The sequence below is a fragment of the Pimephales promelas genome, chromosome 15, assembly GCF_988280905.1.
Source record: "Pimephales promelas chromosome 15, fPimPro1.hap1.1, whole genome shotgun sequence".
NCBI classification, from domain to species: Eukaryota; Metazoa; Chordata; class Actinopteri; order Cypriniformes; family Leuciscidae; genus Pimephales; species Pimephales promelas.
In genome coordinates, this window is record NC_142783.1 from 14,493,448 (window position 1) to 14,520,182 (window position 26,735).

The window sequence follows — 26,735 nt, forward strand, 5'->3', positions numbered from 1 at the left end:
ATTTAATTCAATATTACTAGTTTAAATAAAACTAACTATGGTATGTTCTGATAAGCCACACATTTAGAAAAATAAAATGCTTTATTTATAATAGTCAGTGTTACTTTAGTACAACCAACTGAAAAGGGGGGTAAATAAATTGTAAAATGCATCAATTTGAACACAAATAGGCTGTTTTGATTTATTGGGAAATAAACTCTCAGTGTAATAAATCACATTGAGAAATTATATTTTATGTTCTAGAATTTATGTTTTAACACTACGTGTTTGTAAAAACACCCGACATTGAAAAACACCCTTGTCCCGAGAACACAGTGCAAATTTTCAGTTGAAATCTATCTTTATAATATAGTTAAAACCTTGCTATAATGTATACCATGAACTAGAAACCTACATGGATAACACATAGAAAATATGTTGTGACAACAGAGCGTAATGAATGACCACATGAATTTCCCCTTGTGGGATAATAAAGTTTACCTTGACCTTGATATGCTATTGAAAATAAGCATTTATGTAATTAGACTTGAGATTCAGGTAGGCCTATAGTTACTTAGATAATACCAGTATAGCCCTTGTGATTTAAATATGGGTCTCTGAGGATTTTCATATGATTATGATTATACATTAGGAGCAGTAAACGTTAACTGCTAGTGCTACTAACAGAATACTACTAACAATAATTTTTATTACATTTATTTTTACTATATTGCTTATTTTAAGACTATTACACACACAGACACTCACACACAAAGGTAAGGTAGGGGTGTGCCCGAAAGGTACACATTGCTACAACAGAAACTAAACACCTCACATCCTATCAGGGAGTTTGTAAAGACCTTTCAACACTCCCATTACTCAAGTCTCCAGGATGCAGATAGCCACACTTGCCTCCAGAAGTAAAGCACCCCGTAACAAGACTGACCAACCTCCACGCTTGACTCAAGCAGGGATAGCGTTCTTCAGGTCACAACATAAGCCATTATTGTTTGTGCCAAGCATACTGCTGATCCATAGGTTCAAAATGTTTTGCAGGCCTATCAAAAAAATCATTAGCATATCCAAGCCAGCCTTTAATGTTCTCTTTCAAGAGTAGCTTGTTCAATGATTGTTTGTGTTCTATTTATAGTCTGCAATGTTTTTTCCTGTGTTCATCAGGTCATCAAGCAAGTCTTTGGCACTAAACTGAGGGTTTTTCACAGCTGCTTAGATCAAACATCTTATTCCTCTTGATAAAATGTATCTTTTTCCTCCAAGCCCTGGAAGGTTTGTAATGGTATCACACATTTTAAACTTAGAAATGATGCTGCAAACTGTATCTCTAGGAACTTTTAGTGTCCAGGAAATGTTTAAGTCGATATTTTGTCTCAGCTCTTTTGTCTCGGCCACATCTTCAGCACATTTATGGGCGAAATGTATTCATACGTCAAAACTAAAGCTAATTAAGTGTTTTCATTAAGTTTCCAAAGGTTTTATCATGTTTTAAAACATTGTACCTTATAATTCTAGTAAGTAATTTAAAAACAGCAATGATGAATAATTATGACATAGCTGTATTATGAAAAGAAATCACTTTAATATGCCACTATGTGTTTAGAAAAAGCTTACATTTGTAAGGGTCTCTGTGGGGTTGAATCATTTCTATTGTTGGTGTATATATAAAATAAAAGTAGTTAAGTAGCAGAAGAAACACAATTATATTTTTTTTAATTGATTTTAATTTAAATTGATTTGAATGTAATGTATTTTTCAGGCAGCACACTAGCAGTAACTCAAGCCTCAATGTTCTTGAATAAGGCAGAGCCATTTCTGAGGAACTTCATATGTGGCTCTATCTCCATTCTCATCGTACGGAATGTGCCAGGAGCTGCCGGCGGTCTGAACAATGGTGTCATAAGCAGAGATCCTCTGAAAAACACAAAGTCATCAGTCACACTAATGATTACTAATGATTACACAATGTCTCTCCATTCCCAAACCTACCTGAAACCGAACCCTTTTTCCTGGGGCATAATTACTGATTACCAACTGATGTCCACGTTGCCACTTGAAGAAGAGGCGTCTGGTTGCTCTGTCTGGCAAGCAGGCTTTGTGATCCCTCATCAGATCACGACTAAGAAAGTTACAGTGAACGCCAGAGTGCAAAGCAGCATACAGCAGAAACGGGTCATCTTCAGACCTGTGGAAGTCATCCAAGAAAAACCGTGCACTGTATCAAAAATACCTTTCATGCTTGGTGAATGAAATCATTTGTGAGGTTTATATTGAGTGACGGAGAAAAGGGAAGTGATCGGGTACATGTGTTACCAACACATTTGACTGAAACTGTTACAAAACAGTGAGGCATTCTAGAAAGCATGAGAAATGAACAGAACCTAGAAGGATTTCATAAGGAGCAGGCTTTTGAGTGTTCTATAAAGGCAGGATTGTCCATATGTCAATCAAATTTAGATCTGAGGAATTTGTTATAGTTATAGGAACTTAGTTGCAGGAGCCACTTGGATGGTTCCCCAAGAACACAATGTTCCCCAAAGGCCTTTTCCTGGTTACATTCGCACTGCCAGTAGGAACTTTTAAGTGATCTAAGCCACACATGTTGTGACTTTAATTTCAACAGTGTGGCTGATATTTATTGTGACGGCACTGAGAACGGCAGAGCCCGAGCACACAGCACCCATTCTCTGTCTTCATTGGTTTACAATCTGTTTAACAGTCCGGTCTAATGCATTATTAGATAGAACTGTTAAACAAAGAAAGTAAACCGTATATGAAAATGTATTAGCGTTTGCTGTGTTCTTGATGCCCAATTTCGTTAGCTGAGCAGAAATAAAATAATGTTTCGCTTGGTTTCTTCTTAGCGTAAAAGTTAAGAGGCCCATCTATCACTGTTTTCCATGTTCATAGAGTTTGTCTAGTACATGTATAGGCTATAAACTGTGTACACAGTGCTGGTGTTTCACAAGCATTCAGTATCATATGTGCTGGGTTAGAGCCTACTCTGGAGGAGGAGCTAATTTAGTTCCCCTAAAAGGCGTTCCTAGAACTAAAACCTGCCAAAAAGCAGGTATTTCCGCCATTGGTTCTAGAAACCATGGAGAGGTTCCTTCAGTGAGAAAAGCACCATTGTCATGAAGGGTTGTAAACATCTTTAATTAGGTGGAACGTCAGAGATGCTATGGCACCGTCATCTGACCATAAAAATGTGGCCCTTGTCTAAGTTGCTCAGGTGTTTACTCCTGCATCAAACATGTTTTCTACAAGAAATTATAGTTTACTTGCATCTAATCTACCCAGACCTTGACATGTGGCCTTATTTGGAGACATTCAAATAAATCTGCTTATGAGTGGTCGTAATGTTTTGGCACGTCAGTGTATATACCAGAACTATTTTTATCAATACCGCCTTGGATGAATCGAGCTTTTCGCAATGTAATATGTGATTGCAGTCTCCAAAAAAAAAAGATTTTTTTAGATGGAACTTTTCTGCAACCATGATGGCATTTCAATAATAATAATAAATAAATTGATCAAAAAACAATAAAACAGCTATATTCTGGAAATGATTACAATTTAAAAGAACTGTTTCCTATTTTAATGCTTTAAAACCTAATTTATTGCTCTGTCATGTGATGATTTGCTGCTCAAGAAATATTTCTTATTATTATCAATGTAGAAAACAGTTGAGATGCTTTTTTTTTTTTTTTTTTTTTTGCGGAAACTGATTTTTTTTTTCCTTTGATGAATATAACGTTTGAAAGAACAGAATTTATTTGAATTTTTTAGAACATGTGACTTTACTCTCACTTCTGATCAATTTAATGCTTCCTTGCTGAATAAAAGTATTGATTTCTTACTGATGCGCCGGTGATCCCTTAAACTGATGCATGCGTAGGCAGTTTTGGAACTGGGTGTACAGTATGCGATTGAGGAAACGGGGGTCATACTGACATGTTCTCGGTGAAGAAGCAGTGGGATTTCTGCTTTATCTTGTTCATGTTTTGTCTGTCCCAGTTCCGGGAAGGTTGTAGCATGTGCTTTCTGCCGAGGACCAGGATGTTCAGACCCTGACGTTCCAACTCCGATACGACTGCCAGCAACTGAGGAGACAATTCACACTCTCAGTGACCTTTTACCATTTCCATTCAGATGTTAGAAATAAACAAGGTCATTCATGAGTTTTTAATGAATGAGAGACTTCAGTTCATTCATCAGTTACTCTATGAAATGAGCTGCGACTTGGTATATTTTTTTTTAAAAGGAATTTCCCATGGCACTAAAGATGAATTTGGGACCTTTAGTAGGTCAACTGCGGGAAAATTATTCTTGCTCACATTGTTATAGCCTACTTTAGTGCCACCCACTCACGCACACACACCAAGAGGGGGGAGTTTCCTGATTACACAGGAAGTTGTTTTTCCAATACCCCCTTACAAAGAGTGCGGTCAGTAAAGGTTAAAAACTCTGTGCTAAAAATATCTAAGGTTCTTTGCATGTAACAGTTTAGATTTAAGACCCCGTACACACATGAACTATTCATGATATTATTTTTTATATATAAAATAAGTGTTTTTCTCACTCTTTCTTCCAGGAGATACAAAAGTCTTTTGCAGTCTGCGACATGCAGGAAGTGACAAACGTTTCTGAACATACATATGTCTGTATGTCGCTTTTAATTTTAAAGCATACTAAATGTATATTATTCATTTCGGTATTTAAAGATCACAATTAGTGCACAATTTCAAGTAGAAACTAAATTAGTACACAAGATTAGAACACTAGAACAGAAGTGAATTATAAGTATTAAATAAAATAATATATTGAAAATACTTAACGATTAACATTCACCATGGAACTAGTTGGTTAAAAGACAATGCAATTAAGAAGAGTAAGTTCTGCACACACACCCACACGCACATATAAGTGCATGTGTTTCAATTTGAAGCCCAATCAAAGTTGCAGCAAGGTTTATTAAAGTTAAAAGTTAAAGTTGGACACACACACACACTCGACTCTACTGGATCAACCAGTTGACGTATTAACCTTCTAAATATATTTCATACTCAAATTTAGATACAGTAATATCAGCTACAGTTTGAATATGCAAAGATAGTTCCAATGAACTCCAGTTTATCTTGTATCCCCGGGTTTTGTTATTTTAGACACGAGGAAGTGCTAATTGGGGAATTGCAGGTGTAATTTTCAGCTAATTCATGATAAGGAAGTGGACTGTGAGCCACAGATGGGCTGGTTTACTCTGGAAAGCACCTTACACATGATAGTGTCCTGTTTCACAATCTAACTTTGACCTCTGCCTGTAATCACCTTTGCGTATTGAGTATTTCTAGGTAAAGAGAAACTCTTCCTTCTTAGTCTTGTAAATTTGAACTCACTATTTTCCCTATGCTTCTTGGATACAGTCCAGTTACTTAACTTGTAAACAAAACATATAGTTATACTTTGGCCACAAGTTAACTGAGGCTCTCATTTTCACACCCAGCAGGCCCTGTTCAGACTGTGTGCAGAGAAAACCGGTTAATACTAGAGTTTCATTGAATGTGCCAGTTAGCGAGGAAGTGGGGTAAATGTTACCACCAAAAATAAACTTGACCACAAAAGGCACATGTCTGACTTAAAATACAGACTTAGTCATATCAAAATGAGTGTAAAGTCCCCTGCCTTCGTGCTACAATTGCTATGGGGTATGTGTGTGTTAATGTGTGACGTGCGTCTGAGGAAAAAAAAAGTGCCAAAACCATGGATGAATGAGCAGAAAGGAAAAGGAAGTTTGTGTTACATCATAATTTGTAGCTTAATGTCAAGTGAAGCATTTAATTAGTTAATCATATCTGTTGTGACAAGATACTAAAGCGAAACCATTGTTTTTCATGCACTGGTCAATTTTTAGATTTTGGGCTATTTTGCTTCCACGACACGTCTTATTTCAGACTTGTGAAAAGAAATGGCGTTGGTGAAAAACTGTTTAACGGTCTAACTTCACAATTCAGCACTGTCTTTATAATATGGTTTAGCAATACATTCTAATAATAAAGCAATTCTAATTATAATAAGCAATACAATATGTTTAAAGTGTTTTTATTTTTAAGAATTGCCTTTACAGGGACTTTAACCATTTATTTTATTTCACTGCATCTATTTGAACCTGTAAATATCAACTACAATACATATCTTTAAACTCTAAATGAGCTGCACTGATCCAGACATCTCCAGTTTAATACCACTTGCAACTTGCATACACCAAATGTACAATCTGAAGGTTTTTACAGAATGGATTCATATATCTCATTAATAATATACGTTTTATTTGTTGCATATTTCATGAAATAATGCCTGATTTGCATATTTAAACAACATTTCGGAAAGCTTCTAATGCACAACAATTGTCTTAATGTGCTGCGATTAATTATCCTAATTATCTGCATTTTCAGGTCACTGGTTTTCAGTTAATGGGAGGTTGAGGCTGTGATGGGTGGGTGTGGGAGTTTTCTTATCTAAAACATCTAGCCTATTTGTAAGCAATACAAATCTCTTAGGTTCTATCATGAAGCAGCATAACCAAATGTAAAGCCACTACTGGGACTGATCACAGCCTTGTAGGAGGGCTGATGTGTAACATATTCTGTGTAACATTATGGACATTGAAATTTCCCTTTTTTCATTTGAGTAACTTTGTTGGGTTTTGTGGGTTTGAGGGTCTTTCAGGTTGGAAACTATGAGAAATTGGGGCTGTTGCCTAAATCTGTTTTATTGCGTTAAAAAGTAAGAAGCGGCAACCACGCTCAGCCTCTTCCCCCCTGGTCGATCGTCTTGCACTCTTTTCTGTTTTCTTGACTTTAGCATGCTGACTGATGAGTTGAATACTCAATCATAAGATAACCTTTCCACCTTTAGTGCTTTAAATCAGAGTAGGTTGGCTGTTTAGCCAGTTAAGCGATTTAAAAGGTCACCTATAAACCACAGAGAAACTGGCCCAGACTTGGAACATCCAAGCAGTTAAAGTGACCCGTCACTCACCGTCTCAGAGTGGGTGGCCTTGGGTGTAGTGTTAGCCACATTAAGACCGTCGATGACAATATCAAAGGGAGGCCTCTGCTTCACGAAAGCTTTAAAGCATTTAAGCTCCTGTACAGAACACAAACAAGTGGTTATTCTCATAACCTTGATCTCAGTGAATATACTGTCAAATAGACTGCTATAGACAATATGCACAGTTCTGAAAAAAAGTCACAATCTTGCAGTTTAGTCAAAATCTGTTGAAGCTTCATACATTGCAAAATTGAATGTTGTTTATTCTGAAGCTAAAAGTAGCCACACTTTTAAAGTCCATGCAAGCAAAGAAACAAAAGGGGCAGTAAAACTATACACTCTTATAACCGTTTTCAACAACAGCAACGGATGGTTGCCTGGATGGAAGGGGGTCTTCTATGTAAATTACCTCACTTTGGTGTTGTGCAGCACATTGCACAAGAGAAACAAAACCGGTGTTGCACAAGACTATAGGAGGACAGCTTTATGTAACTACAGTACAGCCATCAAGCCAGTGTTGTTATTGTTAACTAAAACTAATAAAAATTGTGTTTGTTAAATGAAAGCTAAATAGAAATTGGAAACAGAACTGTTGCCTTGATAATGAACTGAAATGAAAGTTATAAAAAAATACTAAAAAATGACAAACGCAACAAAATACCAAAAACTTAAATTAAAATTTTACAAATAAAAGCTAATAAAAAAATGTTAAAAAACGTTGTAATAGTATATAAATCATGCTAAAATAAGACTTAAACTACAATTAAATGAAATGCCAATTAAAAATATGAATATGTTAAGCTTAGAACTATTAATATACTATTACAATTCACCAAATGATGATTTTAGCCTTCTATAACAGATGTTTGACCAACAATGTTTATTTTTGCATAATTTCTGTTTTGTGATGCTATAGTGACACTGCACAGATATTACACGTTTCACCTTCAAACTAAAAATTGTTTCTGGAAAAATCACGAGGCCAGGCGGGTGACGTTTATTGCAGACAGGCATATCATTGTAAGTGTCCCAGCCTGAAACTCATGAAACTCTACATATATTATCAGATTAAGTGAGGAACTGAGATATGTGCATTCATGAATGTACAGGAAGCATAAGAGCGAAGCATGCAAGCAACCATGAGATAAAGGAGTGTTTACTGATAGTCTAGCAAGAACTGAACATACTATTTTTTTTTCTGTCAGAGCATTGTAACAACAACAACAACAACAACAACAACAACAACAACAACAACAACGCAATTGTCAATTCCATGAACCCATTTCATCCCAGGACCAAAGAATGCTTGACTTTTCCTATCTGTCTCGAGGGATATCAAAGCATGTGTTACAGTCAAACAATAGAACTTCAGACAGAACTTGACCACACCTGGCTCACCTTCAAAAGCGTGATCAGGTTGTGTTTAGCTGAATAACCGGAGAGCATTAGAGGGGTGGGGGAATGGGGACTAGAACTAGAACTTCCTTCTCTTTTGTTGTCGTTTCAGAAGAGGCTGAAAAACCTCCACAATTGTCCTTGGTACAACATGTAAACAACTGAGGGAATTTCCAGCTGGATTAGGGCCAAGTCACTCCCTCACCTGTCTGTCCTCAGGCCTCGTGCTGCAGACGGGCTTTTGATATACTAAACATTTGCACAGTCATGTACTGTAAACTTACACCTAGCTCAACCTCAGTGGTGGTCAAAGTACACAAATACTGAGTTAAAGCACAAAAAACCTTGATGAAATATTACACAAATTACAGTATTAAGTAATAGTTAGCATTAGTCAATAAAAAAAAAAAGACTAGTGGATGCAGACATTAAAGGGATACTTCAACCAAAAATTGTAATTATGTCTTCATTTACTCACCTCATGTTGTTACAAATTAGTATTAATTTCTTCTGCTGAACCCAAAATTCTTTTGGGTGAACTATCCCTGCTTTAAATATGCATGATCCGCAATTAGGCAAACAAATCAACACTAAATATTCAACTTTCAGTATCCTCTCAAGTTCAAGTGAGTTCTTAGCTCAAGATCTGTAGGAATCCGATCTTTGTTGTATTGCTAAATTAAAAAAAAAAAAAAAACAAAAAAAAAAAACGATTAAAAATAATTGTTAATTTTAATAAAGCTGAAATAAAATGAAATATAAATATTAGATGTTATAAATATTAATATTAGATAAATATTAACAAAAATAAGAAATGTTGTCTTGGCAACTAAATGAAAAAAAATATTGAGGTTAAAGTAGTACAATTACTAAAACTGAAATAAGAATAAATATGACAAACAAAATTGCCAAAACTCAAACTAAAATTAAAATGAATATGGACAATATAAAAAAATAATAAAATTATCAAAAAGTACTATAATACTAAATGATAATAAAATCAACACGGGGTGCTTCTCAATCAGAAGACTGCGTTCTCCCGGATGCCACGTCAACAAGCACCGCAGTCCGCATTTTATATTTTGAACAATGAACTTAAGTTTAGTTATAGATCATTAGTTTAGGATCCAAATCTCACTATAAACTAGTTTTAGCATGCATATTACATATTGGCTGTTTATTAGCACATATTAACGACTTATTCTGCATGACCATACTCCCTTACTATTATAAAGCAGTAATTAGGAGTTTCCTGTGGCCAACGTTGTAATTAATTGTTAGTAAATAGTGAGAATTTGACCCTAAACTAAAGTGTGACCTTGCATCGGAGCTCATTGCTTTGAGGTAACTGCAAACTTTGTTGAGGAAACAACCGTGCGGTAAAGTTTAGTCCAATAGCTAATTCACAAGCCTCTGTTTAATACACATATGTCTGTCAAAACCAACAACTATTCCTGGACTGTCAGGTGGCTGGAAACCAGCACTTTCAGTTCTGCCTGAGCCGTGAGAATTTTTCCCTCTAAAATTCTGATTCCCACCCCTCCAAGCCACCTATATGCAAAAACAGAAGATTGTTACCAACATTAAAAACCAAGACAACAAAAATAAGTGCAGCTACTTTGCATGCTAAATATCTTGTTAAGAGAGTGTTAAGTCTGTTCTAGCGGTTGAGAGAGAGAGGGTGCAAGAATGGGGGAGGGTTGAAGGCCAGAAAGAGGGGGGGGAAGGGGAGCTGGATATTTGGGGAATTCCTTTTTGGTTTTGGTGGGGGTTAGCAGATGGTGATCAGTTGTTCAGCTCTCTAAAACTCTTGCAGCCTTGAGTAGGGTTAGGGTTCTCCGCATTGGGCAAAATTAATCCAAATATGCAATTTCACCTGATTTTAACTCTGCACATTCAATAAGATTTTGACCATGAAGGTCTTGCATCGTATATGTTTTTGCTTTCGCTCCGCATCCTCTCGTGGTCATGGAGAGGTTGGGTTGAATGGGAACAGGAACACTGGGGATTCCCCACTGGTGTCGAGAGGTCACGTGTGCAGTACCAGCATGCCGTACAGAACTTTGTGTACTTACGACGTGTGTGTTTAGTACAAGCACGTTCCTAAGTTTAATCCAGTGACCAGTTTTTCTACTTGGAAAAGCCCATGACAAGCCTTGGAGTGATTCTTAACACAAACATTTAGCAAACTTTTGCTTGAATCATTAAAAACAAAAGAATAGCATTTCTTTAATACCCTAAAGTACCTGCATCGTTTTGTTCAAAGCATGCATGAAATTCCAATTAAATGAAAGCCAGACACACAAAAATAGACGGAGAACAAAGAAATTTGAGTATGTGGAAACTTCCCCATTGCCCACAGCAGACATTAATGAAAAGGCATCTGCAAGTCCTGTACTTTTCTTTATTACAGGCTTGCTCTTTTATGAAACGGGAAAAACAGGCTCCCCAAAAGCTCACGCTTGACCTGAAAAGCTGCAGGCCACTGAATGTAATGAAACTACTAAACACAGGCTTTTTAACATTCAGCAATAAAAAACGGTTGAGATGCTATTTTTATGTGTTATTAACACTGTGGCCACATCTAAAATCCCCTGACAATTTAAGTTTCATATATTAAAACGTACTTTAATGTGTGTAGTGTGGGCGAATGGCACAGGTTAGTTGTTAAAACAAGCGAGAAAGGTTGACAAGGAGCAGCTAAATCTCAAAACTCTGTGGAATTTCCTGTTTTTTTTAAAAAAAAAAAAAACTGAGGAGAGTCTGCTGGCAAAAAGAGAACGTGACCGAGCTTGTAATAAAACAAGAATCAACATTGGCTTGGCTTTTCAGAGATGGCGTAATGTTGTAAAAGTGACACGGAGTTGTGTTTTTATTACTCAACAGATGATTGTTGATTATTGAACAGATAAATTGGCATACCGAGGGGGAAATACTTATTTGATACCCTGCTGGAAATGAAGGGTCTACAAATTTTATAGCTTTATTTTACAGAAAATCAACCAAATTAATCCAGAAAAACACATTATATAAAGGTTGTAAATTGATTAGCATTTAATCGAGTGAAATAAGTATTTGATCCCCTAACAACCAGTAAGAATTCTTCCTCCTCCCACAGATTGGTTATGTGCCCATGTGGGACACAAATTAGTCCTGTAACTTTAGGAAAGTACTCCTAATGTCCTGATGTCTGTATGTCCCATTCCAACCTCTCCACCACCATGGGCAATAAAGAGCCTGCACAAGGCTGGAATGGGCTACAAGACCATCAGCAAGAAGCTTGGGGAGAAGGAGACTTGTTGGTTTGATTATTCGGAAATGGAAGAAGTACAATGAAAAATCAATGGCCGTTGGTCTGTAGCTCTATGCAAGATCTTGCCTCATGGGCTAAGGATGATCATGAGAAAGGTGAGGGATAAGCCCAGAACTACACTGGAGGACCTTTTTAATGGTCTCAAGGCAGTTGGGACCACAGTCACCAAGGAAACCATTGGTAACAACTAGGGATGTCACGATACCAAAATTCCAGTAGTCGGTACCGATACTGTTAAAATCTTTCGGTTCTCGGTACCATAGCAAAATCAAACTATTTTTCCAATTTAACTATTTGAAGAAAATATTATCAATTCAATGACTTTATTTGTGTGTGTATTATTATATGACGATAGTTTTTCTCAAACAAAATGGTAAAATGCTCATGAAGTGACTCTCGGAGATGAATGGAATCATGAATCTTATCATATCGTGAGGCAGCTGAGACTGAAAACAGCGTGAGCGTCACTCGTGTGTGAGGAAACGTTAAATGAAACCACGCATCTGCGCTGTTCATTCACACAAAGACAAGCAGAAGATGCAGCGTTAATATTTAGTGTTTTCAGCAGAGCCACCGGTCGCCTAGTCTTGGCGCTTTCATGAAGACGCCGCAACTGCACGCCCTTTGTGCATGCATGCGCATCCAGAACCGGGTTTGACCAGGTACTCGGTACCTACGATACTTGGTACCGTAACGTTTTAAATTTTTAGTATCGACTTGGTACCGAAGAACCGAATATTTTGACAACACTAACAACCTATGCCACAATGGATTGAATTCCTGCAGCGCCCGCAAGGTCCCCCCTGCTCAAGGCGGCACATGTTCAAGCCCATCTGAAGTTTGCCAATGAACATCTAAATATTCCAAGAAGGCTTAGGAGAAAGTGCTGTGTGTGGTCAGATGAGACCGAAATTGAGCTCTTTGGCATCAACTCAACTTGCCGTGTTTGGAGGAAGAGAAATGCTGACTATGACCCCAAGAACACCGTCCCTACAGTCAAGCACAAGCTGTTTTTCTGCTAAGGGTACAGGACGACTTCACCATATCGAGGGGCCGATGGACGGGGCCATGTACTGTCAAATCTTGGACGAGAAGCTTCTTTCTTCAAGATGGGTCGTGGATGGGTGTAACGTCTTCAGAGTCAGCTTAAGATCCCTTTCATCTAAACTGGTTGTATCTCTCAAACACAGAGCCGAAACACAACCAAAACAATGTTCTTGAGCAGCAAATCAGCTATTAAGGCCAATTCACACTGCACACGATTGTCCGAGTCCGAATTGGCCTTTCAAATGATTTCTGAAGGATCATGTGACACTAAAGACTACAGCAATGGCTGCTGGAAATTCAGATTTGCCATCACAGATAAATGACTTCGTATTATAATAATAAAAAAAAACTGTTATTTTGAACTCTAATAATATTTCACAGCTTTATTGTTTTTTCTGTATTTTTGATTAAACAAATGCAGCCTTGGTGAGCATAAAAGATCTTTAAAATCTTTTAAAAATAAAAATCATACCAACTCCAAATTTTTTAATATATTTTTTTTAATTCCCTGTACTCACACATTTATCCCTGTACTCTCACATTTATATCACATTGAGGCCATCTATGCAACATTTAAAAGCTGTTAACATTTAAAATGTTGCTTTTGATGAAGTACAAGATGTCACAGAGCAGGACACGGATCTCATGTCATGTCAGCCACCCAAAAGCACCATTTTTTTTCCTTTAAAGGCAAAATGATTGTCTAGGGGTTGTTAAATGCTTTTAGAGAGTTTAGACTGGGGGTGTTTTAACTGCCTTGCACTGGTTTCACTTCAGAAAGCACTGCTGCAGCGATGGCTGGGGGCTGGAGTCCATACAGCGCTGCAGACAGGGACTTTCCAGGGTCACTCATGTGAGAGGCTTTTGAGGGCTGAAATGTGAAAGCCCATTGTGTTGTGTTTTACAACAGCAAAAAGCACACAAGCAATACCCATGCCTCAGCATCAATCATGTGCATGACCAAAATAAGAGATTGTTTATGGCTATACTGAGTACTTTGTTTTTCCAAGATGTAGTGTATAAAAATGTCCCTTTCAGAGACAGTGCTTGGAAATGTAACGATTTTCCTATGCGTGAGAACGACGTTTGCAAACAAACATGACTGTTCTTTCTGGCAAATGGAATTTCAGAGTCGTCGCTCGCCTTGTGACCTTGTGTCTTCAGTTGGACTGCTTTCACGAGCTTGCTAAACCGGGGACCCGACAGACACATGAAGGAACATGTGTTGGAAAGCCCCTACATCATGGCTAAATGTGGAACTAGACAGGATCACATGATTTTGACATCTATAGACCCCACAGCCTGAAAAAAGCATCAGTCCGGACAACAACATCATCTAATTCAGGGCCAGACTCCACTTAATACGGAGCTCAAAACTGCATGGAACGTCTTCTAATTCTGGACGACTACACAACTTGCAGCCTATTTAGTGCCTGGCAGAAAGCTACTTTAGTTTTTAGCCTATGTCTGTGTTTTTATTATTATTTTATCCAAAACTTAAATAATCCAATAAGCATAATAATAATTAAAAAAACGTCTGATGTTCAACATGTATAACATGTTTAATCTGTCATATAGAAAACGCTATTGTATGTATAGGACGCTATCGCCATCTAGTGGTGTCAAACGGCACGGGATAATAAGACCTTTCTAAACTTCAAGCCACACTTCCTTTACATAAAGGGGAATTTCATACAAAACACAAGTCACATTTCACTGCATAATTGAAAAACACAAGAAAAAAAATGTTTAGTATGAAGATAATTAAAAAAATTTTCAGGCCATAATAATTATTTATGACATGATTGTCACTAAACTTAAGCATATTTACCCCCTAAATTTTAGGGGGTAAATGTAATTTACCCCCACATTTACCCCCCATTTATTATGATAATGAAACCTTTGTGTGGGCTTATGTCAGTGCTATTTTAGTATTAATTATGTACTTCAATGCATTTATTAATATTTTGAATTTTAGCTTTTACTTTTATATTTTCAGTTAACTTAAATTATGAGCTTTTTATCAATTTTATTCATTTTTTTATGAACCTTTAATTTATTATTTATTTTTATTTCAACATTTATCTTGACTCATTTTAGTACTTGAACTTGAGCTTCTTTATTTAAGTTAGTTTCCAAGGCAACTTTTTTTTAAATTTTTGTTTTTCATTTAATATTCCATGACATTATTTTTAATAGTTTTAATTTAGTTTTAATCATCAATAAAAGCACTGGCTTAAATGTTGATTTTATCTATATATCTATAGATTAAATCAACATTGGTTAATTAACTCAGGCAAAAGAAGGGTATAATATAGCAGACAGACCTCTGGGGTAGTTTTGTTAAAGATGTCGCTTCCCTCTATCACTTTTTTCATCACTTCATCCTTCAGCTGAGCATACTCTTCCTCAGTCAGTTGAATGGATTCCAGTGATGCCTTGCAATTTTTGCACTCTCCACTAAAACACAAGTTATATCCACACCAATACTCTATTAAGAATAGTCTTTATGATAATTGTATTTAAATAAAACTGAAAAATTAGTACCTGGGGACGACGCATGAGAACTTCCCACTCCATTTCTGATCTGGTAAACTGTGCAGAAAAAAATAAATACAAATAAAACAGTTAAAATAAAGATCTACAATAATGGAAAGAAAAACATATACACATTATAATAATTATTATAACTAATATATAATGTTAGTGCAGTCAAATGAAGTAATCGCGATTAATCGCCTGTAACACAAGTTTGTAAATATATAATGTGTGTATATATATATATATATATATATATATTTGTGTGAGTGTATACATACACTATATATATATATATATAATATATATATATATTAACGAACTCATTTTTTAAAAACTTTTGCTAAATCGATTAATCGCGATTAATCACATCTAATATAATATTTAATATACAAACACATATATATTTGTGTTTATGCAATATGCATACATATATGGGTGTACACACACAAAATAATACATTTAAATCTAATATATATTTACACACATATTTAACCAAAAACGTTTGTTAGATGCGATTAATCACGATTCATTAATTTGACAGCACTAATAAATATATATATATATATATATATATATATAATTATTTTTTTATTTTTTATTTACCTCTCAAACCAAGCTTTGATAGTTTTAATCAGCAGCACCTCTGGGTAGATCTGATTATCTCTCATATATGACAGGACAGAAAAGAGTTTGTCCTCCTGTCCACGCTGAGTGATGCCGCTCTGAAACAGGCACTGCCAGGTGCTCTGATGAGGTTCAATACCCTGTTCCAAAAGCTCGTCATACAGCTTCCAGCCCGTCTCAATGTCTCCATGAAGTACTGCCCCAGTGATGGCATCACCATAGTTCCGAGCAGACGGCAGGAGGGCCTTTTTCAGACCCTCCAATAAGCCAAGCGCCTCCCTCCAACGTTCAGTTTGACTGAAACCTTTAATAAACAGGGACGAGGCTCCAGTTTCAAGGGTCTTAAAGCAAGTTCTCATGATGTCGTAAGTGTCAAATACCTCAGAGTGGTGCCCAGCGGTGACACACAGCGTTAGATACCTCAAAAGGAGTTCGTAAGAAAGGGTGCCTTTGTCCTGAGCCACATACGCCAAGAGAGATTTGGCGATGTTGACATCTGCATTAGCCGAAAGCAGTCTTTCCATCATTTGCGTCTCGAAGCGCTCAGATTTGGAGGAACCCTCTTTGAGTTTTGCCCATTCTGATGTGGTCAGCGGATGGTCAGGAAGGGCAACTTTTAGATATCCTCTGCCGCTCGCAGGTGTATTATTTGACAGCTCTTCTGTATCGATCCCAGCCCGCTTTTTCATATATTCAGCAGTTTTTTTGGCTGTTCCAGCTGCGAATACTGACTTTGGGAATGCAGGCCTTGTTCTGGGAGTGAATCCTTTTTCTTTGGTAACTTGGCTGTATAATCCTGCTTGTTTGTCTCCTTTTGTGCTGTAAAATTGTGTGTTTGGATTTATAATAAACCTGACAGCAAGCATGTTATGTTGTGGTAAACCAGCCAATGCAGGCCTTAAATACAGAGGGTTAACAACCCATGAGCATAGATGCTTCATGCAAGTTCTTGAATTTGACACAAGAGGTCCCATTTCCTAACAAGTCTTCTACTCAGACTATGCACTACTTTAATGGTTATGTATGTAAATGTCCCACCACAAACAAATGTGCAACATTAAGTTTTACTTATCAACACATATACAAAACACATTAACTTTTTTAAATAATTATATTTACCTAAAATTAATATTTGTAAAAAAAAAATATTCAGCAACTTATCTGTTAAATAAATGTCCTTCTGTATTTAAAGGACACAATATTGAAATCCTCAGATAGACAAACTCGCTAAGATATCGTATTATTTTCATTTAAACGCAATTAAGTCGAAGCAATCATCGGTATTTTAAACAAGAACATCAAACTTACAGAATCTAGACGAGGGTTTTTGAATTCTAACAAGAAAGCAAGTTCATGCCAGTGCGAGCAGGCAGCCATTCACTCTCATGTGTTTGTGTTGTCGCACTTCAATTACGTCACTCGTGCGTGCGCCTTCTGCTCTGAGATGTAAACAGCAACCTCATAGCCTACTCGAACATTACAGTTTTGATTAATAATCATTTTTGAGCTGGTTAGTTTAAAACATATTCGGACTGAGTAAAGATAAGAATGGCAAACGACAAAATCGCACGTTGGAGAGATTTACTGCGAAAAAGACTCGCCTCTATGAAACAAGGTGAGATTATGACTTTAGCTAACTTAATCAGTAACTAGAAATTTATTGTAAGTTCAAAGAGATCATATATATTAATTTTTATATAGAAATCTCCCAATCAATGAGTGTATCCATGTAAGGATTAAAAGTCGCTTGTGAAATAGTTAACGTAGTTTTGCTTAAATAACGCCATATTTGATTAACATTTTGTAGGTTTAGACTAACGTTAGCAGCTATACTAAATATTATTTTAAGGAACTGACTTCAAGTAGTCGCCAATTAGTTACAACAATTACTATAGTTTGTTGTATAGAAACCATAGTTACATAGGATAAATGAAAACCGGCTAATATGATTATATTACCATATGTAATTATAAAACACTGTAGTAAAAACTTTTGTGTTACTCAAAAGTTTAGTATGTTGTTATCCAATATATTACAACATAAATAACATGGACATCCAAATGTATAACAAAGTAGGAATCACCCTGGTAATAATGGGCAGCAGTGTTGGTTAAAGTAATTAATTACTACTTAGTTACTAATTACATATTCTACAATGTATTTAGATTACTATACTAATTACTAATTACCTATCTAAAAGGTATTGGTTTACTTGTTGCTAATTACTTTATAAATCACATATTAACCTCGACCAGTTGACAGAACAATACAAAGATAGACACTAAACTGCAATAAACAGAATACAATTGGATAAATTGAACTGACATGTTACATTAAAACATAAATGTTAATGCTAAATCCACTTTTTTATATATATTTTTTGTTGTCTAAACAGTATTTAATGCAATTACATCAGAAGTAACTCATTAAATGACAGAAAAATGAAGAGTAATACCTTTCAAGAGTAATACCTTTTCAAGGGAAAAGTAATACAATTACAGTAATTAGATTACTTAGTAATTAGTTACACCCAACAATGGTAATGAGGAGCAATCCATGGTTTTGCTCATGGTTACTATGATTTTACTATGAAACTAAGCTGGACATAAATATTCATGTTTAAACCCTAATTAAATACAGATGAGGATTGTACAGTATGAATAATCATAATGTGTGGGTTAATTGTATTGAACAGATGGCAAAACAGTGGAGGAGAAGAAAGCAGAGGAAACTGAACTGTTCACCAAGTATTACACTGAATGGAAAGGAGGCGAGAAAGCAGAAGTTGACTCATTTAAACAAATCCCACGCTTCTACTACAGGGTGGGTTGTTCTAGGTTTAATCAGTAATGAGAATACAATGTTGTCAGTGATTGTGATATATCATATTAAAAATATTACAATTATCCATGTATCATAGTCTGACCTATCATAACAATGATAAATGTCTTGTCTTGAAGATATTAATTCGAGGGTCACTACTGTCTGAATCTGGCATAAAGTGCTTCACTTTTTCATATTGTTCATCAGCTCACATTACCGTTCAATGTCTTTACTGATCAATTTAATGTATTTTTGCTCAATATGAGTAGTAATTTTTTTAAAGTGCCCCTGTAGTCAATAATTGTATATCCCTTAAAACTCATCTTTGATCACCAAAATGACATATCTAAAAGTTTTAACCGTAAACCATTTTTTTTCATGCCTTAAAATAGCATGAATGTAGCTCTACACCCTTGCCTCATTTAATATATACGCGGTTCTATGAATATGCAAGTTAACCCCGCCTCCGCGCACTCACACCAGTTTAGACATCCACTTGTTGATGATCACAGGTTATTGTGATTGCACATGGTAGTTTGTGACGTCAGAACCACCAGTGATTTCAAACCGCGGTTTTGAGACTGTCTTTGTTTCACTGCAGCTTTAAATGGGGTTGACTTATGAATTTCCTCATGGTTTGTCTTAAAGCACATTAAAAACACCACATAAACATATAAAATAACATTAAAAACTTGATTTTCACCACAGGGGGACTTTAAAACAATCTTACTGACCCCAAACTGTAGTGTGCTACCTTCTTAATCTTAACTTCATAATATTCCACCTCAGCTTCCTGCAGAAGATGAAGTCTTGCTGCAGAAACTCAGAGAAGAATCGAGGGCAGTGTTTCTCCAGAGGAAAAGCCGGGAACTATTGGACAATGAAGAGTTACAAGTGAGCATTGTGTTGGTTCCGTGTCCCAAGCGAAACATTCATAATCAGCTTTTGTTTAGTTATTAAATATGTCTGTGTTTTCTATTTCCTTTTCTAAATGTTTTTTTTTTCCTTTCCTACAGAACCTTTGGTTTCTTCTCGATAAGCATCAAGTGCCACCCACGACTGGTGACGAGGCCATGATCAGTTATGAGAGTTTCCTAAAGGTTGGAGAACAAGCAGGCGCCAAATGCAAGTAAGTGTGTCATTGAAAAGTGTACAGTGACCAATTAGTATCACTCGAAAACCATGAGTTTATGAGCTGATAACTGTATTCTAACTCAATGTAATTTCGTAGGTGGATAAAGCTTATGACTCACTGAGATATTTGTTTCACAATAATTACACCCCCATCAGGCTTTTCTTCACTGCCAGAGTCTACGCCAAGCTACTTCATAATGATCCGTATGGGAGGATATCAATTATGCAGTTCTTCAACTATGTCATGAGAAAAGGTAGTTATAAATTCTGTGGTGTGTGTTAATTGCATTCTCGTCTGAAGACGGCAGAGTCTTTTAGATCTTTTATTTGATTCTGAACACTATAAAACAGATGTGTAAATGAATCACGGTTTCTTCTCTGGCAGTGTGGCTGCACCAAACCAGGATTGGTTTGAGTCTCTATGATGTTGCAGGTCAGGGTTATCTTCGTGAGTCTGTAAGTAATCTCGTTTTACCCTCTACAATGCAAGTATTCACAATATCTTCTTAGAAGTTAAGCTGTATTGTTTTAAAGTAAAGACTTCAGTTTGTGACTGTTTCTTTCTGCAGGATTTGGAGAACTACATCCTAGAGTTAATTCCCACACTCCCCCAACTAGATGGCCTGGAGAAATCCTTCTACTCGTTTTATGTTTGCACTGCCGTTCGCAAGTTCTTCTTCTTCCTTGATCCTCTACACACTGGTAATTCTCCTGTGGTCATGCTGTTTTTAAACATTCTGACTTTGCCTTTAAATTGAAGTCAGAGCACCTGCAGTCATCATTCAGATTTCACCCTGTGGAAAAAAAACGGAATGAAACTAATCGTTCTAATATTTTGTATATGCTCTGCAGGAAAGATTAAAATTCAGGACATCCTGGCTTGCAGTTTCTTGGATGACCTACTTGAGGTAGCGTACAAAATCTCACTCAAGTTAACCTATATTGTACAGTATACATAGTAATATCTATACTCTCCTATTTTCAAGTTTGGGGTCGGCTATCTGACTGTCTTTCTCTGTCGTTTTGTGTCTGTCTATCAGTCTGTCTGTCATGATCTATCTATCTATCTATCTATCTATCTATCTATCTATCTATCTATCTATCTATCTATCTATCTATCTATCTATATCTCTCTATCATCTAGTTAGCTAGCTATTTAAAAGTTTGCCTGTGCAATAGACCTGCAACATTAAGCTAATCCGATTTATTCATTTATAGCTTCGAGACGAGGAACTATCAAAGGAGAGTCAGGAGTCCAACTGGTTCTCTGCACCTTCTGCTCTTCGTGTTTATGGTATGCTTGCAAAATCAGTGTTAATCAGTGTTATAATATAATGTAAGTTATAAGCAGTGTTGGGTGTAACTAATTACTAAGTAATTTGTTACTGTCATTTACTGTAATTACTTTTCCCTTGAAAATGTAAAGTAATGGATTACTCTTCATTATCTGTAATTTAATTACAGTTACTTCTGATGTAATTGAGGTAAATACTGTGTATAGATCAATCCGATCTCACAGCGATTCGTATGCATTTTATGAGGTGTCTAAATTGTACGACCACACTCGTACAAATTCATATGAATTATTGGAAGAGTTCAATTATTTGGAAGAGTTATAATTATTATTATTTGGAAGAGTTATAATTATATTTTAAGAGTTATAGTAATATATTAGAAGTTATAATATATAACTCTTACAATTATTTGGAAGAGTTATAATTATTTGGAAGAGTTCAAACAGATTCGTGTCTATCCTTGTATTATTCAGCTGGTTGAGATTGATATGGGATTTTGAAAGTAATTAGTAATTAAAAGTAATTAAATACTTTTTAGAGAGAGTAATTAGTACAGTAATCTAATTACACTGTTGAAGAGGTAATTAGTAACTAGTAATGAATTACTTTTTTAGAGTAACTTACCCAACACTGGTTATAAGTTAGTTACATCTGATATGCTAATCATCATTTTTCCCATTTACAGGACAGTACCTTAATCTGGATAAGGACCATAATGGGATGCTCAGTAAGGAAGAACTGTCTCGCTATGGCACCGGAACTCTAACTAGTGTTTTTCTAGACCGTGTCTACCAGGAATGCTTAACCTACGACGGTGAAATGGTATAACCTTTTGACTTAATTAATAATTTGCATCACAGCAAGAGTGTCACTAAGACAAATGTCTGCTGTCAGAGTCACAGCTTGCGGCACAGTAGTGCTTCGGGATACATGGTTTTTGAAAGAAGTCTGTTATGCACACCAAGTATGCTTTTAAATACAGTACAAAAAATAGTATTGTGAAATATTATTACAATTTAACATAACATTTTTAAATTATTTTAATATATTTCAAATGTTTTTTATTCCTGTGATGGCAAAGCTGAATTTTCAGCATCATTACTCCAGTCTTCAGTGACACATGATCCTTTAGAAATCATTCTCATATGCTGATTTTCTGCTCAAGAAACATTTCTGTTTATTATCAATATTGAAAAGTTTGTGCCGCTTAACATTGTTGTGGAAACCGTGATTCATTTCTTTTAAAAGAATCTTAATAAGACCACTGAGAATAGGCACTTCATTTTTATTATCTGACATAAACATTTTCAGTTTCTAAAAACATAAACATGCATTTCTGTCGTTTTAATTTAGGACTATAAGACCTATCTAGACTTTGTGCTGGCTCTAGAAAACAGGAAAGAGCCTGCAGCCCTTCAGTATATTTTCAAACTGCTAGACATGGAAAACAAAGGCTATCTCAACGTATTCACCCTCAACTACTTCTTCAGGGTAAGTAGAGGTGTTTGTTAGCTTTTTTTATATTATATATATATATACATGCATATAAGAAGTAGAAACTAACCTATTCATCTGTGATATCAGGCTATTCAGGAACAAATGAAAATACATGGGCAGGAGCCAGTTTCCTTCCAGGATGTTAAGGTAAACTGCCTTAAGCTCTTCTTTTTCTATTTCACGTTGCTATATGATGACAATAATGTATTATAATTCACTTTTTTGTCTGTTGTCTACAGGATGAAATCTTTGATATGGTGAAGCCCAAAGATCCGTATAAGATCACATTACAGGACTTGGTGAACAGTGGTCAGGGTGATACCGTCACTAGTATCCTCATCGACCTCAATGGCTTCTGGACTTACGAGAACAGAGAGGTGCTGGTGGCTAATGACACTGACAGCAACACAGCCGATTTAGACGACACATGAAATCCCTTTGTATAGCCTAGTCAAGTTTTGCTATGGGACCCTAACCTTCAGCCAAGAGGAATACACAGAATAGCTCAGTTGTATATGGAATTGTTTATTAAGTAATGTTATGTACAAAACAAACTGTATTTTTTCACCTACATTATAGAAAGGTAGGTGTATTTTCACCTACATAATACAAAATTATTGTACACAAATAAATTAAACAGTCTTCAAAATGAAATGCATTTGTTTGTGTAAGGGGGGTAGAGAAATTGAATTCTAAAGTACAGATTTATAGCACACACAAAAAGCGTGTTCACATAGTAAAGAATATTTAGTACGAAAAATAGCTGTTTGAAAGAGAGGGTCTACCCATCTGACCATTTACACTACCTTACACAACTCATCAGTAACAGAAATTTCTAATATTACAACTAATGTCTCAGCATCTTGTTCAATCCATGCAGTTTTTAATGTGTTTGGCAGACTTCTTAGGGGTTTATCATTATTAAAACGTACAATGAATTGTTGTAGTGACTAAAAGAGGATTTATGTATGGCTTTATAAAATGATTGCTAAAATAGTTCTGCGTTCAAAGCAGAAACATTGTAGGCTATGCACAAACAACATGTTGTCTTCATGTTCAAATGATAAACTTTACTCCCCCAAAAAGGAAACCAGCACACCTTTTGCTTACGGTAAATATGGTAAAACCGTCAAATATTCTCAATCCACAGAACAATAATTTTAGGAGGGAATGGGTGCAGGCACTTTATTTGCATCAGGTGTAGCATGTGATTCCTGCTCCAGTTCAAAGGTCACATTCACAAAAGAAGCAGTTGTTTCTGGTTGCTCAGTCTTTGGCTGCTGGCCCTCCTGGTTGTTCTGTTCGTCAAAACGACGTTCTGCCTCCTCAGAGAGATGGTTTTCCTCCTCTTCTTCTTCTTCCTGCATATTGCACGTTATTAGTGTCTCACAAGGCCAAAGCTGTTCAAATACCTAAAGAGTATCTGTACATCCTACTTTTGAGAATATCAGCGGATAAAAGAAGGCTGAACAAATAGTAATACTGGTGCACATACCTCCTTCTTCATCCTGTAGTACTCATCAATTGCATACTGATATTTTGGTGTTGTGATTCCCAGCAATGAGGCCATTCTCTCTCCAAGATAGTCACAAACTAAAATATTTGGGTTAAAATGTTACATTTTAACCATTCTCTCTCCAAGATAGTCACAAACTGAAATATTTGGGTTAAAATGTTACACTTTAACCATTTTCATAGAACCAAATGTCACTGGAAAGAGTTTCATTACCTGAGATGGTTGAGGTAGCCACTCTCCACATTTGGAACCAGACGTACGGACCCCAGGTCAACTTTGCCTATAATCAGAGATGCAAAGTGACTATAAGTTTAAGATGGTAACTGAAACTACATTCATATTTGATGCTACTCACCGGATCCACAGTCCTTAAAGTGTTCTTTTTCTCCTGTTCTTCTTCCTCCTCTTCATCAGTACTGTACTCCTCCATGGTTTCACCACTTGCAAAGTAGATTGTTCTGCGAGGAATCTTTGGCTGCTTTTTGCCCAAATCTCCAAGTTCCACATTTTCAAAGTCTTTCACCACAGTTGAACTCTAAACCAGCAGATAAAGAATATTACACACTTGTAAGATAGATAGATAGATATAACATGTCACATTAATATACATCAAATTTACGTCATATTATAATATAAAATATCGTTATTACTGTAATATAAATAACATTATATATTTATATATTACTTGATGTCTATCAACATATCAGGTTCATATCCTCGCTAGACAACGAACAAGGAAATAGAATGACATGTTATGTCGACTGTAGTCTATAGCAAAAGAAATAATGTAATTCCAAGGCAACTGCTTATTACATTTAAAAATGACTTTACCTTCTCTGTATCCATAGTTTGTCCAAGAGACACGTTAACGTTTGTGAGGTACAGTGACAGTTCAGCCATGTCTTCTTCAGCCTTTTCTTTCAGTTGCTTTCTTCGAGCTCTTCCTTCTAGCTGCGTCAACCAGGAAGTGACGTCACATGTAAACAATTCAATTCCATTTATTTAGAGGGATCTGTCTGTCTATTTATTCATTTTTTTCGGGGGGTATTTAACGTAAAATACTTTACCGCACTGACAAATTTACATAAGACGTTAAATATAAATTAACATATATAAGTTACCATTTTATGTTAAAATATTCCCTGACTCCCGTCTGTTGAAAGTGAGATGAAGAGATCTAAGTTTTGTTTCAGTGTAACGTTAGTTTCATATGGAAGGCATTTTCTGCCGAAATTAAATAAATAAATTAAACGATAAAAAGTAAAAATAAAACAAGTTTAACCATTTCATTACAGAAAATGGTACGCAGAATATGTGACAAAATTGATAATGAAATTAAATGATTTCATTTTCATGGTGATAGTGCATCATCCCTGTCAAATTGAAAAATAAAATGCAATTGGTGATTTCACGTTTCATTTTCACTACAATCTCGAGACAAGACTGCCAATATTAAAATGAAAAGGCAAAAGTGAAAAGAAACTGCAAATACAGTTTTCAAAAAGCTTTTTTATTAACATTCATGCTATAATAGTGACAGAAATCAAATTCAAATGTAAAGTTTAGTTTTAAATTTTAATCATTTTATTTCCTCTTTTATTTCACAGTTTTGATTTTCGTTTTCATTTTCAAAGACAACCTGTATGCAAATTATATGTTAATGAGTGGGTGTGGTTCGCAACAACGCCGTTGCGTGGAGGAGGGAAAATGTCGGTTATGACCAGTATAGCAGCAGAGTTAAACCAGCTTGCAAATATTTCGGATGATGATGACTTCATTTTGCTTCGAGTTGAATCTATCTTAGACACACTTGGGCACTTTGCAGCCGTCACAAACTCCGATGTCGATCATCTAGTTGTTAATAATCTAGGTGAGGTTGTGCAGTGCCTTCAGGCAGTAAATTGTCCGGGGAGTCTCGTTTAATGTAGGCCTACATTAAATTACAAATAAAGTGCACAATATATATTTTACATGAAAAACGCTTTGCTGACTTTTACGATGTTACTACTAAACGTGGAAATGTAACTTAACCAGTCCGTGAAAACTGAAAAGGGTCCATTTTAAATATAACGTTACGTGCAACAAGGTGAAAGCTGTTCGCTTCAGTTCCGTTACCTCATATGATGCTCTTTCATCCTCCGTCTGATGGTTCTCTCGCTCGCTCCGAATAAGTTTGCTAACGTTACCTCTTGAGCAGTAAAACCATTTAGAAGATACATCCTTAGCGTTTCTACTGGGATGTCATACCTTGGACGACCCGGGCCGACGAGACTCCCCGGACAATTTACTGCCTGAAGGCACTGCACAACCTCACCTAGATTATTAACAACTAGATGATCGACATCGGAGTTTGTGACGGCTGCAAAGTGCCCAAGTGTGTCTAAGATAGATTCAACTTGAAGCAAAATGAAGTCATCATCATCCGAAATATTTGCAAGCTGGTTTAACTCTGCTGCTATACTGGTCATAACCGACATTTTCCCTCCTCCACGCAACGGCGTTGTTG

The 26,735-nt window shown here is 36.1% G+C and overlaps 3 protein-coding genes across 4 annotated transcripts; 1 reads left to right on the forward strand and 2 right to left on the reverse strand.

Moving 5' to 3' along the window:
* Window positions 1-1,571: 1,571 nt before the first annotated feature.
* On the reverse strand, window positions 1,572-17,386 carry prorp (protein only RNase P catalytic subunit). Of its 2 annotated transcripts, XM_089120206.1 has the most exons (8): window positions 17,273-17,386; window positions 15,944-16,783; window positions 15,347-15,394; window positions 15,127-15,259; window positions 7,033-7,140; window positions 3,949-4,097; window positions 1,984-2,179; window positions 1,578-1,908 (listed from the first exon to the last, which is right to left on the reverse strand). In XM_089120206.1, the coding sequence occupies exons 2-8, from the start codon at window positions 16,651-16,653 to the stop codon at window positions 1,780-1,782; spliced, it is 1,473 nt and encodes a 490-aa protein (XP_088976332.1). In that variant the 5' UTR covers window positions 16,654-16,783; window positions 17,273-17,386; the 3' UTR covers window positions 1,578-1,779. The 2 variants fall into 2 exon arrangements, with proteins under 2 accessions (XP_039528871.2, XP_088976332.1); XM_039672937.2 differs by having other exon boundaries at window positions 1,572-1,908; window positions 15,944-17,354.
* A 53-nt stretch (window positions 17,387-17,439) lies between these two features.
* ppp2r3c (protein phosphatase 2, regulatory subunit B'', gamma) lies at window positions 17,440-24,014 on the forward strand. The gene is made up of 13 exons (XM_039672961.2): window positions 17,440-17,579; window positions 18,660-18,787; window positions 19,577-19,681; window positions 19,804-19,916; window positions 20,078-20,175; window positions 20,307-20,377; window positions 20,491-20,623; window positions 20,774-20,829; window positions 21,140-21,215; window positions 21,902-22,038; window positions 22,570-22,707; window positions 22,801-22,860; window positions 22,953-24,014. Exons 1-13 carry the CDS (start codon window positions 17,513-17,515, stop codon window positions 23,142-23,144), a joined length of 1,374 nt encoding a protein of 457 aa, XP_039528895.2. The 5' UTR covers window positions 17,440-17,512; the 3' UTR covers window positions 23,145-24,014.
* fam177a1a (family with sequence similarity 177 member A1a) lies at window positions 23,219-25,221 on the reverse strand. The gene is made up of 5 exons (XM_039672985.2): window positions 25,061-25,221; window positions 24,585-24,764; window positions 24,443-24,509; window positions 24,209-24,306; window positions 23,219-24,074 (listed from the first exon to the last, which is right to left on the reverse strand). The coding sequence occupies exons 1-5, from the start codon at window positions 25,127-25,129 to the stop codon at window positions 23,874-23,876; spliced, it is 615 nt and encodes a 204-aa protein (XP_039528919.2). The 5' UTR covers window positions 25,130-25,221; the 3' UTR covers window positions 23,219-23,873.
* Between the last annotated feature and the right edge of the window lie 1,514 nt (window positions 25,222-26,735).